This window comes from Mesoplodon bidens (genome assembly GCF_964165515.1).
Source record: "Mesoplodon bidens genome assembly, chromosome: 7".
NCBI lineage: Eukaryota > Metazoa > Chordata > Mammalia > Artiodactyla > Ziphiidae > Mesoplodon > Mesoplodon bidens.
Genome location: NC_138164.1, coordinates 62,382,162 through 62,399,102, shown reverse-complemented (window position 1 = coordinate 62,399,102; position 16,941 = coordinate 62,382,162). Strand labels below are relative to the sequence as shown.

Sequence of the window (16,941 nt, the reverse complement as noted above, 5' to 3'; positions counted from 1 at the left end):
ACCTGACCTCTTTAAACTCATACATTCTATCACCTTGCTCTGCGTGTCACCACTTATATTTTAGAAAAATAGGATTAAACATACATTTTTCCATACTGAGACAAAACATATGCTGTCACTTAATGAAATAAGTAATTTCCCAGTCTTGCCTTGAGAGAGGAAAATAAGAAAAAACCTAGCACTTTCTCCCCAAAGGCTCTAAAAATGTGGTATTTTTGTATACTATAGAAAGGATTAAAATTAGCTATTTTTTCTCCTCCTCCAATATATCTGTGGCCTGGAGTTTGGTCCTTTACTGGACCTAAGTTACAAAGGGAGGTGGTTTTATAGCTTCTCCAAAGTGGAAGATTTTCCATAGGTGTGAAAAGTCGTATGAATAAAAAGTGTCACTACCATAGTTATTGCAGCTACCATACTTTGTATGCCTGCTATGTGCCAGGTACAGCACTAGCCATTTTACATATTAGACTGAACTATATGACACTGTCATTTATAGGTCAAAGTCAGCAGTTTTTTGGGTTTTTTTGTTTGTTTGTTTTTTGTGGTTACGCAGGCCTCTCACTGCTGTGGCCTCTCCTGTTGCGGAGCACAGGCTCCGGACGTGCAGGCTCAGCTGCCATGGCTCACTGGCCCAGCCGCTCCGCGGCATGTGGGATCTTCCCGGACCGGGGCACGAACCCGTGTCCCCTGCTTCGGCAGGCGGACTCCCAACCACTGCGCCACCAGGGAAGCTCAGTCAGCAGTTTTATATAGATTAAATACTTTATCATCCATTAATTTCAAATTCCACAAGAGAGAAGTCTGTATAGGTTAATTGCAAGGTTGCTTTCTATAGTTCATCCACTGAATTATTATCTCAGACAAATCTTATAGATAATGGAACTTTTGTTTAGGGACATAAAGACCTTTTGCCAAGTTGATAGTGCTGTGAACGACAGCTGGAAGATACTGCCTATCTATGGAGTTTGTGCAAACAAATACTTAAAATTTTTCACTTCAGACTTAATTTGAGGATTTGAGTTTTAAGTATCATTATCTATAGCACAAATTTCATCAAAAGCTATCATTAGCACTGTGACTTCATTTTGAGAAAAGTTCCATTTATTAGTTATACCCACTCTTCTGCTTAAAAAGACGGAATCTTCATTCCAAAATTAATATATTTTTCCCCACTAGGAAGAGTATAAAGCAACCCCAAAATTATACTAATATCTTAAATCTGTCCATTTGGATTGGAATTTCTAGTTCTTTGGAAATACCTCATTAAAAGAATCTTTCCCAAAAGAGAACACTGTCCATAAACTAACCTATTAAATTCAATCCAAATAATTTTAAATTCATCTTTTAAAAGCAGATTAGTATCTACAGTTTATTAGTTTTTTTCTTCTGGCAGCTATTTTTCATTCACTATACAGTTTACGTCTAGAGTTCACATTTATAAGATATTAATAAAATAGCTTTTGATTATCTTCTAAGTAATTGTATGTAATCTAAAGTTCCAACTAGCATAAAAAGGCAGGCACTTTGTATGTTACACTATTAGCAGGTGGGAAAGTTTATTTATAACATTTAAATACCAACAGAAGTCTCAGTGAAACATTAAGAGGAAAAATAAAAAGAAAGAAAAAACTACCTGAAGTTTTTTGGGGGAAAAAAGAGGGAAATAAATACAAGAAGAATACGGTGATCACATTTAGAAATCAAGGAATTTAAATAGGTTAATATGTAAAAACCTACCAGCTCATTGCTTGTAGATGTGAGTCTTAGTTTTTCTTCAATTTCCTTTCCAATTTTCTGAACAGTTACCTGAGTCTGTTTAATTGCACACTGGGCTCTGTGAAGCCTAGAAACAAAAGTTGTAGAAAAATTTAAGTGCGTTAACTATAAACTCAACACAGAGCCACAGGCATAAATGGAACAAAATGAGGACAAAGTTTCCAGGATAAAGAGAATTAATATAATGAACTCAACTGATGATTTCGCAATTCTCTAGCATATTTACAACAGAGAAATAACAAGAGTCACGATATGTTCTAAAAACACCCTTTCTATACCCATCTGACTGTCTGTGATGTACTGAGAGCTAAAATGAAGAACTCGCAGGAATCTGAAAGAGACCTTAGAAAATAACCTGACTGAACCCTATCATTTTACAGATGGGAAACTGAGGCCCAGAGAAATTAACTACATTACTAAAGTCACCAAAAAAACCCACTGCTATGAAGGGTATTACTTGTTGGGTATCCATAAAGAAAAATAAATTAACAATAATCCCAAGTTAAGAAGACTGAATTAAAGCAGCAGCCCCTTTGAAACAAGGAGCATTGAAAAAATTAACTGTTTTTCTTTTTTGCTTTAATTATGGGTTTGTGTTTTTCTTTGTCTCTTTGTCTTCAAGTATAGCTTATATATTTTGTATACATGTACATACTAAAAATGGTCAAATTGTCTTTATTCACAGGTAACATGATTTTCATGTAGAAAATCATCAGGAATCCACAAAACAAATACTAAAACTAATAATGTCACAGGATACAAGGTCAACAAACACTCAATTATATTTCTATATATGGGTCAATAATTTCACAGTCACAATCCCAATCCCAACAGGCTTTGTTTTTGTGTGTATGTGTGCTTCTTTTTGTAGAAATTAAGAAGCTGGTACTATAAATTATATAGAAAAACAAAGAATCTAGAAGAGATAAACCAATCTTTAAATCTGCCAGATTTCAAGACTTCCTTTTTTATAAAGCTACGTAATCAAAACAATCTGGTATTGGCATAAGGATCAAAAAACAGATCAATGGAACAGAATAAAGAGAATAGAAACAGACCTACACATATATGGTCAACTGATTTTGGACAAAGGACCCTAGGCAAATTAATGGAAAAAGGAAAGTTTTTTAAACAAATGGTGCTGGAACAGTGGATAAACACAGTTGCTGTGAGGTAAGGAATGAATCTCATTCCTTACCTCACAGCACAAAAAAAATTAATTCAAGGAGATCACAGTAAACATAAAAGCTAGAGTCATGAAATCTGTAGAGGAAAACACAGAATCTCTTGCAACCTTGGGGTAGGCAAAGATTTCTTAGAGAAGACAGAAAAAGCACTAACCTTAAAATTAAAAATGGATAAATTAGGCACTGCCGAAATAAAAAATGTCTTTTCATCTAAAGATGTTGTTAAGGAAATATAAAAGCAGTCCATGGACTGGGAGAAAATATTTGTAAAACATTAATTCGACAAAGTACTGTGCCTGGAGTATATAAAGAACTCTTACAAACCAGTAACAAAGAGACAACCCAATTAAAAATGGGCAAAAGAGTGAAACACTTCACAAAAGAAGATATAAGAAAGGTCAATAAGCATAGGAAAAGGTGCTCAAAATCTTAGTCATCATGGTAATGAAAATTAAAATCGTAATGAGATAGCATTTCACACTTGTTAGAATAACTAAAATTAAAATGACAACACCTGATGCTAGCAAGGATGTGCAGCAACTGACACTTGCATGCATCGGTGATAAAAGTATAAAACAGTATCATCACTTTGGAAAACTGTTTCTTGTAAAGTTATACATACATCTAACCTATGACCCAGTATTTCTACTCCTTACCATTTACTCAATAAATATAAGAACACGTCCACAAGAAGATATGTATAAGAAGTTCACAGAAAACAATCCAAACGTCCATCAAACAGGAGAATTAATAAACAAATTGTGGTATACTCATACAGTGAAATTCTACTCGGCAAACACAACACTGATATACACAACAATATGAATGAATCTCAAAAAAACATTATGCTGAGTGAAAAAAGCCAGGAACGAAAAAGTACATACTCTATGATTCCATTTAAACAAAGTTCAAGAACAGGTAAAAGCAATCTATGGTGACAGAAATCAAGAGTGGCTAGCTGCCTGGGTGAGGCAGGACTGACTGGTAGAGAGCAAGGCGAACTAAGGAACTACCTGAGGTGATGGAAATGTTCCATGTCTTGATTGGGGTGAGGCGCACAGGAGGGTACACAGAATTTAAACTTGAAATCTAAGTATTTCGCGGTATATAAATTTTACTTCCGATTTTTAAAACTGGTCAACTGTCCTAAACTGAAAGTTATCCTACATATGAGGACGTTAATTTTATCAGGGAGTTGGCGGCATCAACACTTCTGCCAACACTATTATTACGACACCTTGCACTAAAAATATTCATGGCATATTCTGCACTTTCAGAAGTTGCCTGATAGTTACTGAGGATTTCTTAGGTCATCTAAAAAGGAGCAAATCTTATGAGATTACTCATGAGATCAGTTCTTCTGCAACTTCCTCAGGACTCCAAAGGAATCCACTAGAGGAGATTATCCTCCATCCTATTGCCTCCTGCTCTGGGTGTGAATTCGTACACACTGGCCTGATGGCAATACTCGCCTACAAAGGTGATGCTAAAGAAATTCAAAAGCAAGGAGAGGCCCTTTGTGATGTGGTCCCCACCTCGTTTCTGATATGCTTACTTTGCACGCGCAACTCCAGCAATGCTGAACTACTAACAACTCTCCCCAAACACATCATGCCATTTCTTCCTTCTGTACCTTTGAGTGAGCTGTTCTATCTGCCTACAAGCTTCACTCTCTCTTAACAGATAAGTCTACTCCCAAACCCACTAACAGGCAGCTCAAGCATACCTTCTTTTTCAAAGGCCTTCCCGACTGTTCCAGACAGGTAGAGGCACTTCTTCCTATGGAGATCCACAGCATCATGTATACAACAACACTAACAAAGATTATAGAACCACATTTTACAGCAACTGCCTATTTCCTTGTCTATTTCTTTACTAGATTTCTGGGAAAAAAGAAAAAAAAAACACTCATTTTTTTTTTCATTTACATTCCCAGTACTTAGCAGAGAATGTGGCACAAAGGCACTCAAAATATATTGCTGACTGAAGGTCAACTAATGCCTGCATATAAAAGTACAGTCCCAAGATTTTGATTATTTTTACTGATATCAGTGAAAGACTAAAAGACTAACGTACTAGTTTTCTATATCTATAGCTTCAAAATACATTCAAAACAAAAATCACATAAATTAAAGACCATTCACTCTGGCAAGAAACAAGCAATTTCTACTAAAAATGTTATGAGAATTCTAATTTGATAGGCATTATCAACCCAAAGTAGAAATCAACAAAATAGCCTGTTACTTTGAAAGGAGGGAAAATGCTGCCTAAAACTCACTAGAGTACTATGCAAACAACCTTGTCAAATGGTAAAGACTCTAAAAATAAAAATGATTCATGACCATAATTAATGTATGACTTCAACTCTTTGGCTCTCACTGCCCCAGACGCTTTCTGATCTTACCTTAGGGGCTTAAAACACACAGACAGAGTCACATTTCCTCCAATCTTCAGTGTTATCCAAATAGACTTTCAGAGCCCCTGCTACATCAAGACAGAGCTAATAACGTCCCCCTTTCAAGCTCAATAGGAGAATAAAAGTTTGAAGTGTTTAGGCTTTTAAACATAACATGGGACATCCTAATTCCCCTGGGGGTGAAGAGGTGAAGGACTGACAAGAAAAGAAACAACTGCCTTACCTCCAAACCAGCTAGCCAGTTTCAGAGGAATGTTTCTTGATTTTGCAAACTATGAAATGGTACTCTGAAGAAATATAAATCATCCAGTCATCTGGGTGATTAGTCAATACCAACACTAACACCCTCAAGCTGAAATAAAACTCATCATCACTGGTGTGGGGAGGACAGGGATCAACTAGCTATCTGATAGGTATTCTGGTTATAGCAAATTCATGCATATTATATCAATATGTTTTGAGATAACAGTAGAATTGAAAGTGGGTTAAAAATAATGCTTTGCAGCTAGATATTGCTGTGAATGTAAAGATGCACTGAACAAAAACTATTATGTCAAATGAATACTGAGACCATACCTATCAGATATTAACAATTATCTCAGTAAAGGAGAAGTGAGGAAACAATTTTTGCCTACTTAGTATTGATCATATCACATCTGAATGCTGCATTCAATTTTAAGATGATGAATGACAAATTAGAGCACCTAGAAAGTCAGTGAAGTATAGCTCCCTATGGTTTGCAGGGAGAGATTAAAAGGGAAAAGAATATATAGGAAAAAACAGGATTCTATTGAGAGAAATAGATACTTTATCATTAATGATTTTGTATTCCATATGAAGGAGCTTAGATTTTTATTCTGAAGGTATTAGGAAACCATTAAAAAGTTTCAAGCCAAGAAAGATTTAATGACATTTGCACTTTCTTCCTGTAATTAGGTGACCGGGATACAGAGAAACAAGACTGTAAACAGGAAGGCTAGTACAAGGTTATTTTAACAGTCCTAGCAAAAGTTTAGGCATTGTCTTAAGTTAAAATAGGAACAGAAAGGATGATGTAGATGTGAAAAGTTAGAGAGGAGATATAAAAAATGATGACTGAAAATTACCAACATCAAGAACACAAGAGAAGACATCACCACAGATCCTATGGACATTTAAAGGGAATTAAGGGAAATTATGAACAATATGCCAATAAATTTAACAACTTAGATGAAATAGTTAAGTTGCTTAAAAACCACAAGTTTCCAAACCAAACAAACGAAATAGAAAATCTGAATAGTTGTTATCAGTTAGAGAAGCTAAATTTATAATTAAAAACCTCTCACATAGAAAACTACATTCAGATTGCTTCACTGGTGAAATACTAATCTTAACAAAAACCTTTCAAAGAAGAAGGAACACTTTTCAATTTGTTTTAAGAGGCCAGAATAACCTTGATACCAAAACATCACAAGAAAAGCAAATTACAGACAATACAAAAATCATTAATAAAATTAGCAAATCAAATCTAGCAATATATGAAAAAGATAACACATCTTGATGAAGTGGATTTACCTGAGGAGTACGAGGCTGATTTAACATTTGAAAATCAATTGTGACAGAATGAAAGAGAAAAAAACATATCATTATCTCAAAAGATGCTCCAAAAAAGCATTTGATAAAATTCAATACCTGTTAATGATTTAAAACAAAAATCTCTCAACAACCTAAGGGAAAAGGAGAGGTTCCTCAATCTGATAAAGGGTTTATACTAAAACTCTGCAGGTAATACTTAAGATCAGGAATAAGAAAAGATGTCTACTTTCACTACTCTATTCAACACTGTACTCAAGATCCAAGCCATTGTAATAAGGCAATTTTAAAAAGTCACAAATACAGGAAAGGAAGAAGCAAAAATTTGTACTCACAGATGCTATATGATTGTGTACATAGAAAAAAATGTTTTAATCTATAATCAAACTAATAATAAACTTAGCAACATTGCAAGATTCCAGGTTAATTCACAAAAATCAATTGGTATTTTTATAGAGTATCATCAAATAACTAGATGTGAAAGATGTGAAAAACCTGTACACTGAAAACTAGAAAACACTGCTGAGAGAAATTTAAAAACAACCTAAACAAATGGAGTCATGTACTATTTCATGGATTGGAGGTTAAGAAGTCAAGTCTCCCCCTAAATTTATCTAGAGTCAATTAATCCCAATCAAAAGCCTAGCATTTTTTTTAATGGACAAGCTGACTCAAAAATTGATATGGAAATATAAAAGTCTTAGAATAGCCAAGAAAATGTTAAAGAACAAAGCTGGGAGGCTTATACTACCAGATTTTATGACTTATCATAAAGCTCGTTTGTAAAGCAGTAGTAGTTGCATAAGGCTAAACAAATAGATTGATGAAACAGAAATCAGGATATAGACATAGACCTATTCAATCAATTTATATTTTGATCAGGGAAAGAAAAGCTTTGTCAACAAATGACACTAAAATAAACTGGATATCAATATGGGAAAAAAATGAACCTTAAACTCTACCTCACATCATACATAAAAATTAATTTGAAATGATCAAAGACTTAAACGTAAAAGCTAAAACTATTAAGCCTCTAAAATAACATGTAGGAAAGTATATTCATGACCTTGGGTTAGGCAAAGATTTCCTAAAGAGGACACAAAAAGTACTATCCATAAAATAAAAACCTGATATAGCATACTTTATCAAAATTTAAAACTCTCATCAAAAGACATTATTGAAAAAATGAAAAATCTAGTCAGAGAGTGAGACAAAATATTTATATATATATAATATATATATATAATATATATATATGACAAAGGACTTGTATTTCTAACATGTACAAAGAATTCCTACAACTTAACAATAAAAACCAAACAACCCAATAAATAAAAAAGGGCAAAATATTTAACAAACACTTGACAAAAGAAGATACAAGAATGGCCGATAAGCACATAAAATGCTGCTCAATATCACTAGTCATCAAAGAATTAAAAATTAAAATCAAAATGATACACCAGTACAAACCTACTATAATGGCTAGAATTTACAAAACAATACCAAGTGATGTCAAGGAGTGGAGCAACTGGAACTTTCAAACACTGTGGGGGGGATTCTAAAATTGTATAACTACTCTGGAAACTGGTAATTTCTAATAAATTAAATATACACCTATCATATGAGCAGGAAGCTCCACTCTTAGGTATAAGAGAAATTAAAGCATGTGACCACAAGAGACTTTTTTTTCTTCCAGTTTTATTGAAATATAATTGGCATACAGCACTGTTTGGTGAACATCCATCATCTCATATAGATACAAAATAAAAGAACAAGAAAAAAATTTTCTTCCTTGCGATGAGAACTCTCAGGATTTACTCTCTTAACAACTTCCATATATAATAATACAGCAGTGTTCATTATATTAATCATGTTGTACATCACATCCCTAGTATTTATTTATCTTTCTAACTGAAAGTTTGTACCTTTTGACCACCTTCAACCAAATCCCCCTCCTCCAACCCCTCACAAAAGTCTTTTGGAAAGATATTCTTAGCAACTTTATTTATAACAGTCAAAAAGTGTAAACAGGGCTTCCCTGGTGGCGCCGTGGTTGAGAGTCCGCCTGCCAATGCAGGGGACACAGGTTCATGCCCCGGTCCGGGAAGATCCCACATGCCACGGAGTGGCTAGGCCCGTGAGCTGTGGCCGCTGAGCCTGAGCGTCCGGAGCCTGTGCTCCACAACGGGAGAGGCCACAACAGTGAGAGGCCAGCGTACCGCAAAAAAAAAAAAAAAAAAAGTGTAAACAATTCCTGGAGATGGTGTGGAGAAAAGGTAACCCTCCTACACTGTTGGTGGGAATGTAAATTGGTGCAGCCACTATGGAGAACGGTATGCAGGTTCCTTAAAAGCCTAAAAATAGAGTTGCCATATGCTCCACCAATCCCACTCCTGGGCATATACCCAGAGAAAATTCAAATTTGAAAAGATACATGCACCCCAGTATTCTTAGAAGCACTACTTACAATAGCCAAGACACAGAAGCAACTTAGGACAGATGAATAGATTAAGAAGATGTGTTTGGGACTTCCCTGGTGGCGCAGTGGTTGAGAATCCGCCTGCCAATGCAGGGGACACAGATTCAATCCCTGGCCTGGGAAGATCCCACATGCCACGGAGCAACTAAGCCCGTGTGCCAGAACTACTGAGCCTGCGCTCTAGGGCCCGCGAGCCACGACTACTGAAGCCCACGCGCCTAAAGCCTGGGCTCTGCAACAAGAGAAACCACTGCAGTGAGAAGCCAACACACTGCAACAAAGAGTAGCCCCTACTCACCGCAGCTAGAGAAAGCCCGTGTGCAGCAACAAAGACCCAATGCAAACCAAAATAAATAAATAAATAAATTGATTAATTAATTAATTTAATTAAGAAGATGTGGTATGTAAATACAATGGAAAATTTCTCAGCCATAAAAAAGAATGAATAACGCTATGGACCTAGAGATTATCATACTAAGTGAAGTAAATCAGACAGAGAAAGACAAATATCATATGATTCCACTTATATGTGGAATCTAAAAAAAAAGATACAAATGAACTTATTTACAAAAACAGAAACAGACTTGAAGACATAGAAAACACACTTATGGTTACTAAAGGGGAGGGGATAAATTTGGAATTGGGGATTAACAGATACACACTCTATATACAAAAAAAACAACAAGGACCTACTCTATAGCACAGGGTAAACAATTCAAATGTCCATCAACAAGATAATGCATAAGCAAATTGTGGTATATTCATTGAAAAACCACTCACAGCAATAAAAAGGAACAAACTACTGATCTATACTACAATATGGATAAATTTCAAAAGTATGCTGAACAAAAGAGTATACCGTATGGTTCCATTTATAAGAAGTTCAAGAACAGGAAAAGCTAATAAATGAGGAGGCAATAAGAAAAGTGTTTGACTCAGCCAGGGGTGGGGACAAGGGTGTAAGAATGACTGGCAAAGCGGTATGAAGGAACTTTCTGGAGAGCGAAAAATATTCTATATCTTCATGGAATGATGACAATGTGGGTGTGTATATCTGTCAAAACTCATCAGATTACACATTTAAATTCTCTTAATTTTATGTTGTATAAATTGTACTGCAAAAGAAAAAGAAAAAAATGATCACTGGTGTATGGTTTGGGGAACCAGGAAAATGGTGATGTCATTTATTGAAAGGGTGAACAGGGATGAGCAGTTTGAGAAGAAAGTTCTGCTTTCAGTTTGAGGCGCCTGTGCAACATCCGAGAGGAGGTGTTGAGCATGGGTTGAATACAAGGATCTGGAGCTTAGGAGACAGATCTTGGCCGGAGATAAAAATATGGCAATCATTAGCACACAGATGGTTATTAATGCTATGAAAGTAATGACATCATTCTGGAAGACTGTGAGAATGAGAGAGAACAGAGCCTAGAACAGAATTCCGAGGAAAATCAATTTTTAACGGATTAGAAATAAAGAAATAAAAGCTGCAAAAAATTCTGACCCAGAATTCCAGAGAAGTAGAAGGACAGCTGGGAGAGGTGGTGTTACAGCAGTCAAAGGAACAGAACGTCTCAAGGAAGCAATAATCACTGTCATAAAATCAAGTAACCTGAGGCCTAAACAGTATCTACAGATTTAGCAACAAGGACTTGATTAAAACTGTTTCAAATCTTTTCACCTCTCTCTTTAACTACTGCCACCATCATCTTCTATCTAACCAGTAGCCTCCTAACTGGTTTCTAAGCGTCAACTCTTGCTCTTCTCAATTCCAATCTCTACTCAGTACCACAGGTGACCCTGTTCATCATTTGGTCAGTACTAATTGTAGCTTATCTGCCCGGTCTCCAGAATGCCTGCCTTATAGAGCTGTGTCCATAGTCTGATATCACCTACATCACTATGCCTGTTGCAACATGTCAACAATCTTTCTAGACTGGGAAACAGAATATAAAAACTAAAGACTTTGTCCTACCAGCAACACAGTCCAGTACTCCAGGTTTCTCTTCTCACAGGCTAAGAGAGATAGTAAACAAGTTCTCTTTACATTGCAAAGTCTCTAATACAAAGTCTCTAATGCGATTAAATTCCCTTAGAGACAACTATAGAAATATCACAATCTACAAACTTATAATTTAAAAGGCTAGTGTTGTATAATACAGCTAGGCCTAACCACTTTACCTTTCTTCATCTCTGATTGATAGACATGAAATGTTTTACTCTAGGCTCTAAATAATAGCTAGTGTTAATAGCTAGTGTTTGATTATCTATACAATGCCTTTCATTAGGTAATACATCTAAAGGTAGTTAACAGGACTTCCCTGGTGGCGCAGTGGTTAAGAATCCGCCTGCCAATGCAGGGAACATGAGTTTGAGCCCTGGCCCGGGAAGATCCCACATGCCGTGGAGTAACTAAGCCCGTGTGCCACAACTACCGAGCCTGCGCTCTACAGCCCACAAGCCACAACTACTGAGCCCACGTGCCACAACTACTGAAGCCCGTGCACCTAGAGCCCGTGCTCCGCAACAAGAGAAGCCACTGCAACAAGAAGCCTGTGCACCGCAATGAAGAGTAGCCCTCGCTCACTGCAGCTGGAGAAAATCTGCGCACAGCAACGAAGACCCAACCCAGCCAAAAATAAATAAAAAAATATATATTAAATTACTTTAAAAAAATAAATAAAATAAAGGTAGTTAACATATATGTACTTCTAGTCATGTTTATAATACCTTCCATCAATGATAAAAGGATTTTTCTGGTGACTGAAAAGGCTATGACCTATAATTTTTCCACATTAAATACAATTTTCAATATATTTTTTTAGAATTCTAGTCAAATAAATCTAGACACCACAATAGTCATGAATCACCACAGTGCTCCAAACTTCTGACCTAAAGAAACCACAAAATAATACATGAGTACTGTCTTAAACCACTAAATTTATGGTAATTTATTATCCATCAATAGAAAACTAATACTCTCTTCCAATCCAAATCTTGACTACCTTGCTTTCAAGGCCAGCTCAAATATCATCTCTTCATTATTTCATTTACAGAGCACATTATCACATTAGTCAAGATAATAGCTGCACTTTATAAACCTTTAGTCTAATCCTTTATCTGATAATAATCAACACACATTTTAATTTATTCATTCATCCTATCTTCACACTGAGCACTTCCCATGTTGCTAATACTGAGCCTGGTGTTGAGAGAAAAGTCATTGGAGACAGTCTATCTCTCCAGAAACAGACAATTTATTTACATATTCATGCAACAAACACTTAAGTGCCTAAATGTGAGCCCATGCCCTATGTTAGGTAATGGAAGTACAGAGATCAAAGATCTACATCTTATATTCATAAATGCACAAACATTGTGGAGAAATGGGTGTGTAAAAAATTATAATAGTGTAATACTATGATAGAGGTACATATAGGGTAATAGCTGAGCATAAAGGAGGGACATCTATTTTAGGGGTAGTATCAAGTGGAAGTAAAGTCTTCTAGGAAGAAGTAAAAACTAAGCTGATATTAAAAGTAAGAGTAGAATTAACTAGGTAAAAAAGAAGGAAGGTATTTCAGACAAAAGGAGAAGCAAATACAAAAACAGAGCAAAAAGATTGCGTAACATTTTCAAGAACTGCAAGCCTTTAGCAAGGCTGGAGCATCCTCTCATATGTGAGAGGATGGCAAGAGATGAGGGTATAAAGGTAGACAGAGGTCAGATTATGAAGACTTAGTATATCAGGCTAAGGAGTTTTATTCCCAAGGTAATGGGATAATTTAAAGTGGGAGACCTGACCGAATGTATGTTTTAAATTTAAGAATATTTGGGCTGCAGTGTGAAAAGACTAGGGTACTTCCCAGTACAAAACGACCCAGAAATTCCTTTTTGGAAGAGGAAGAATTCAAGTAGAAGTCCAGAAATAGATAATATTTGATAAGACTACCCCTTATCTGAGTTGTGGTCCTCCTCAATAACCCTGGGAGGATGGCTCTATCTAGAGTTCACCTCATGCTCTGATCATCTGTTTACTGCCTCTCTCCAGCACTAGATTCCATACTCCTTGAAAACCTAGAGCTATATCTTATTAGTGTTTGTGCTCTTGAGCTTCCCCACAGTTCTGGTACAGACCTTCAGTACACAGCTTCCCTTCCATCCCTCAGGAGTAGGGAGGGGCCTATCTCACCCCTCCTCTTAGACCTTCAAAGCACAGTAGATGATAAACAACAGATGACTATTTTAAGATTTCTTCCGATTCTGTTTTCCTCAGATTCTATGAAATACTTGTTGACTGATAAATTTACTCATGTTTTCTTATAAGTGTATCAAGCATAGAAAAATTCCTGGAAAACTGCCTTGAGGAAGTTTTTTTAAAGTTTGCAAATCACATTAATATTAGAGTACAAATTTCTGATTGTCGAAATCCCTCTTACACAGTGATTTTTATAAAGGAACATAGCGATTCAGATGGGTCTGCTGGGAAGATCTATTACTTCTCATTCTAGATACTACATGTCTGTCAACAGGGCCTGATTTTTTTCTGAAAGTCACATTCCACTGATTATTAACACTGACTTGACTACTGACTAAAGGTTCTACGTCTTTTTTTCACTCAGGCTGTGTCCATCTGTCAAGCCTTCCTCTTCTTATACAATTGGTTTGGGAACTTAATTTATCCCAGTTAAATTCCAACTTGAAATTAAAGATGGGCTGAATATATATTCTACCTTTCCAGTCCCCAGAGATCATCTTACATACTGATTCTGTTATGCAAAGTAATCACCATCTCTAGAAGCTCCACACTATCATTTCATTAGCTTTCTAAGTTTTTAAGCTTTGCACCAGTTTCTATACCTTTGTTCTAAGGCTTAGACTGTAATATCGTCAAGGGTAGAACTACGTCTCCCTTGTTTGACATTATATCCCCAGCATATTGCACAGTTTCCAACATGCAGTACTCAATAAACATACGGCGAGTAAATAACTGAATGCATGAACATGTTGAACAAGACTAGATAAAAAAAGAGCCCTATGCCATGCCCTTAGAAATTTCCCTCTAGGTTGGTAAGTTATTAAGCAGTTATAAATCTCCCTGTCTTTACTATCATCTAGCTTATCCTTCTTATCTTGCTCCCCAAGCTTTCAATCATCGCTTGCCAAAGACCTTACTAGAGTTATTATCTGGATCTACAAATCTACTTATCCTTTCAAAATGGACACATCAGTCTGAGATAACTTGTTCTTGGGAAAGGCTCATTAAGGGGAAGGGATTTAACTTCGATTTGAAGGAAGGGTGGGATTCTGACAACTGTATGCAACAGAATAGTCATTTAGGGTATTGGGAATAGCTTTTCAAAGTCATTAAGGGAGCAGAGTGCCTTGCATGTTCGAAATAGGAAGCAGGCGGTGTGCTGAAGCAAAGGGCACACGAGAGAATGTCATTGAGTCTGGGAAGGTTGATCAGAGCCAAACTGCTGCGGACTTGGAACGCCTGAGAAATCTTTTGTATCTTCATAGCACCTACAGCAACCTTGGCCACATGGGAATCACTCAAATCCTTGTTGACGGGTTTACTAAATATGACAGTTTTCCAAAAGACCAGCAGTCTACCCTGAAGCCTGCTTCTACATTCCTCTGTCTAGGCCATGCACACGGTTGAGAAGAATACACGGTATCATGGTAACGGCATCAAATGAGAGAGACACTACGGCTACTGATGAAACTGAGGAGCCGGCAGGTGATGTGAAAGCACGTGATCATGACACTGTGCCGGGTCTCACCAAGATGTGTCCTCACAAACGAACAGGCGGCACTGACGAAGCAGGAGTTATAAACCGATAGGCAACGCTTTGCATTTCCAGTTTGCGTTTCAGAAACCCACTTCAGGCGAGAAGAACCACAGCTGGCCTAAGAGTAGGCTACATCATTCCCAGATGGTTTCATAATACCATCCGTGTGCTAAAATGCAAGTTTAATTTAAAATACATTCATTGTACCATAAACACACTTGAGGAAGCACATAAAAAGTACTTCAGGGCCTCCCTGGTGGCGCAGTGGTTGAGTGTCCGCCTGCCGATGCAGGGGACACGGGTTCGTGCCCCGGTCTGGGAAGATCCCACATGCCGCAGAGCGGCTAGGCCCGTGAGCCATGGCCGCTGAGCCTGTGCGTCCGGAGCCTGTGCTCCACAATGGGAGAGGCCACAACAGTGAGAGGCCCGCATAACGCAAAAAAAAAAAAAAAAAAAAAAAAAAAAAGTACTTCAGAATTAGAAACAAGAAAGAGTACCAACTAGGATATGGACAAGGTTTTAAAACTTAGAGGTAATACTATACATGACTTTATGCCAATAAACTAAAAAGAACAGAAAAAGTAAATGACTTTCTAGAAAACTATGAATTACCAAGTTTTCTCAACAAGAGATTAAAAACCTGAGTAGATTAATAACCACAAAGAAATCAGAAAGGTAACCAAAGGCTAATATCTTCTGGGGGTAGAGGAACTGCGGGCCCTGATCATTTTATAGGTGAGAGCTACCACCTAAATCTAAATTACATAAATTGTCTTAAATCATGAGAAAATATAGACAGCTTCTCAATTCATTTTAGGCTAGTGTAACCCTCATGAGTTTTGATTTGAACCGGAACAGCACACACAAAAATAAAACTACATGTCTGCCTCACTTATAAAACACTGCAAAATACAAAACATTAGCAAATCTAAGCCAGTGCTGTATTAATAAATACATCATAAGCAAGTAAAATTTATCACAGGATTATACAGATGGTTTAACATCATTTAACATCAAGTCTGTGTAATTCACTGCACTAATAGAACAAAGGAGAAACACTCAACTTGTTCCTGAGAAAAATCCTTAGTTATACTCGGCATAGAAACTTTCTTGTTTGATAAAAGGAATCTATCAGAAAACTCCAACTTATATCATAATGAATGGTGAAAGGTCAGAATATCAAGGATGTCCTCTGTGGCAAACTGAATTTTCCATATATGACCACAATAATATCTCCCATCCTAGATGGTCTTCTGCAGTGTGGACTTAATATTTCCCCACCAAGAAGCAGAATCTATTTCTCTACTCCTTGAATCTGGGCAGGCTCTGTGACTGCTTCGACAAATAGAATATGGCAGGAGTGACCCTGTGCTAGTTTCAGGGACAGCCCTTAACTTCTACTTCCTCTCTCTAAACACTCACTCTGGGGCAAACCAGACTCCATGTAAGAAATCCAACTACCCTGAGAATGCCATATGTGAGGAAGCTGGCCATGTAGAGAAGTATTTGGAGATAGAGATGGCTGGCCAGTCTCCACTGTTCTAGCCATCCCAGCTGAGGCACCAAACATGTCAGTGAAGAAGCATCCATATGCCCAACCCAGTTGAACCTTCAGATGACTCCAGCCACAGCTGCCATCTGATTACAACTTCTTGAAAGGCCCCAAGGGAAAACAACCAAGCTAAGCTTAAAGACATCCCACAGAACTGTAAGGATCTG

The 16,941-nt window shown here is 36.9% G+C and overlaps 1 protein-coding gene across 2 annotated transcripts in view; it reads right to left on the bottom strand.

Moving 5' to 3' along the window:
- UVRAG (UV radiation resistance associated) overlaps positions 1-16,941 on the bottom strand; it is a 308,009-nt gene that overhangs the window by 174,018 nt on the left and 117,050 nt on the right. For both annotated transcript variants that reach the window (XM_081240490.1, XM_081240491.1), the window contains one exon: positions 1,738-1,843. In XM_081240490.1, the coding sequence (XP_081096616.1) occupies positions 1,738-1,843 (106 nt within the window). The remainder of the gene's footprint in view (positions 1-1,737; positions 1,844-16,941) is intronic.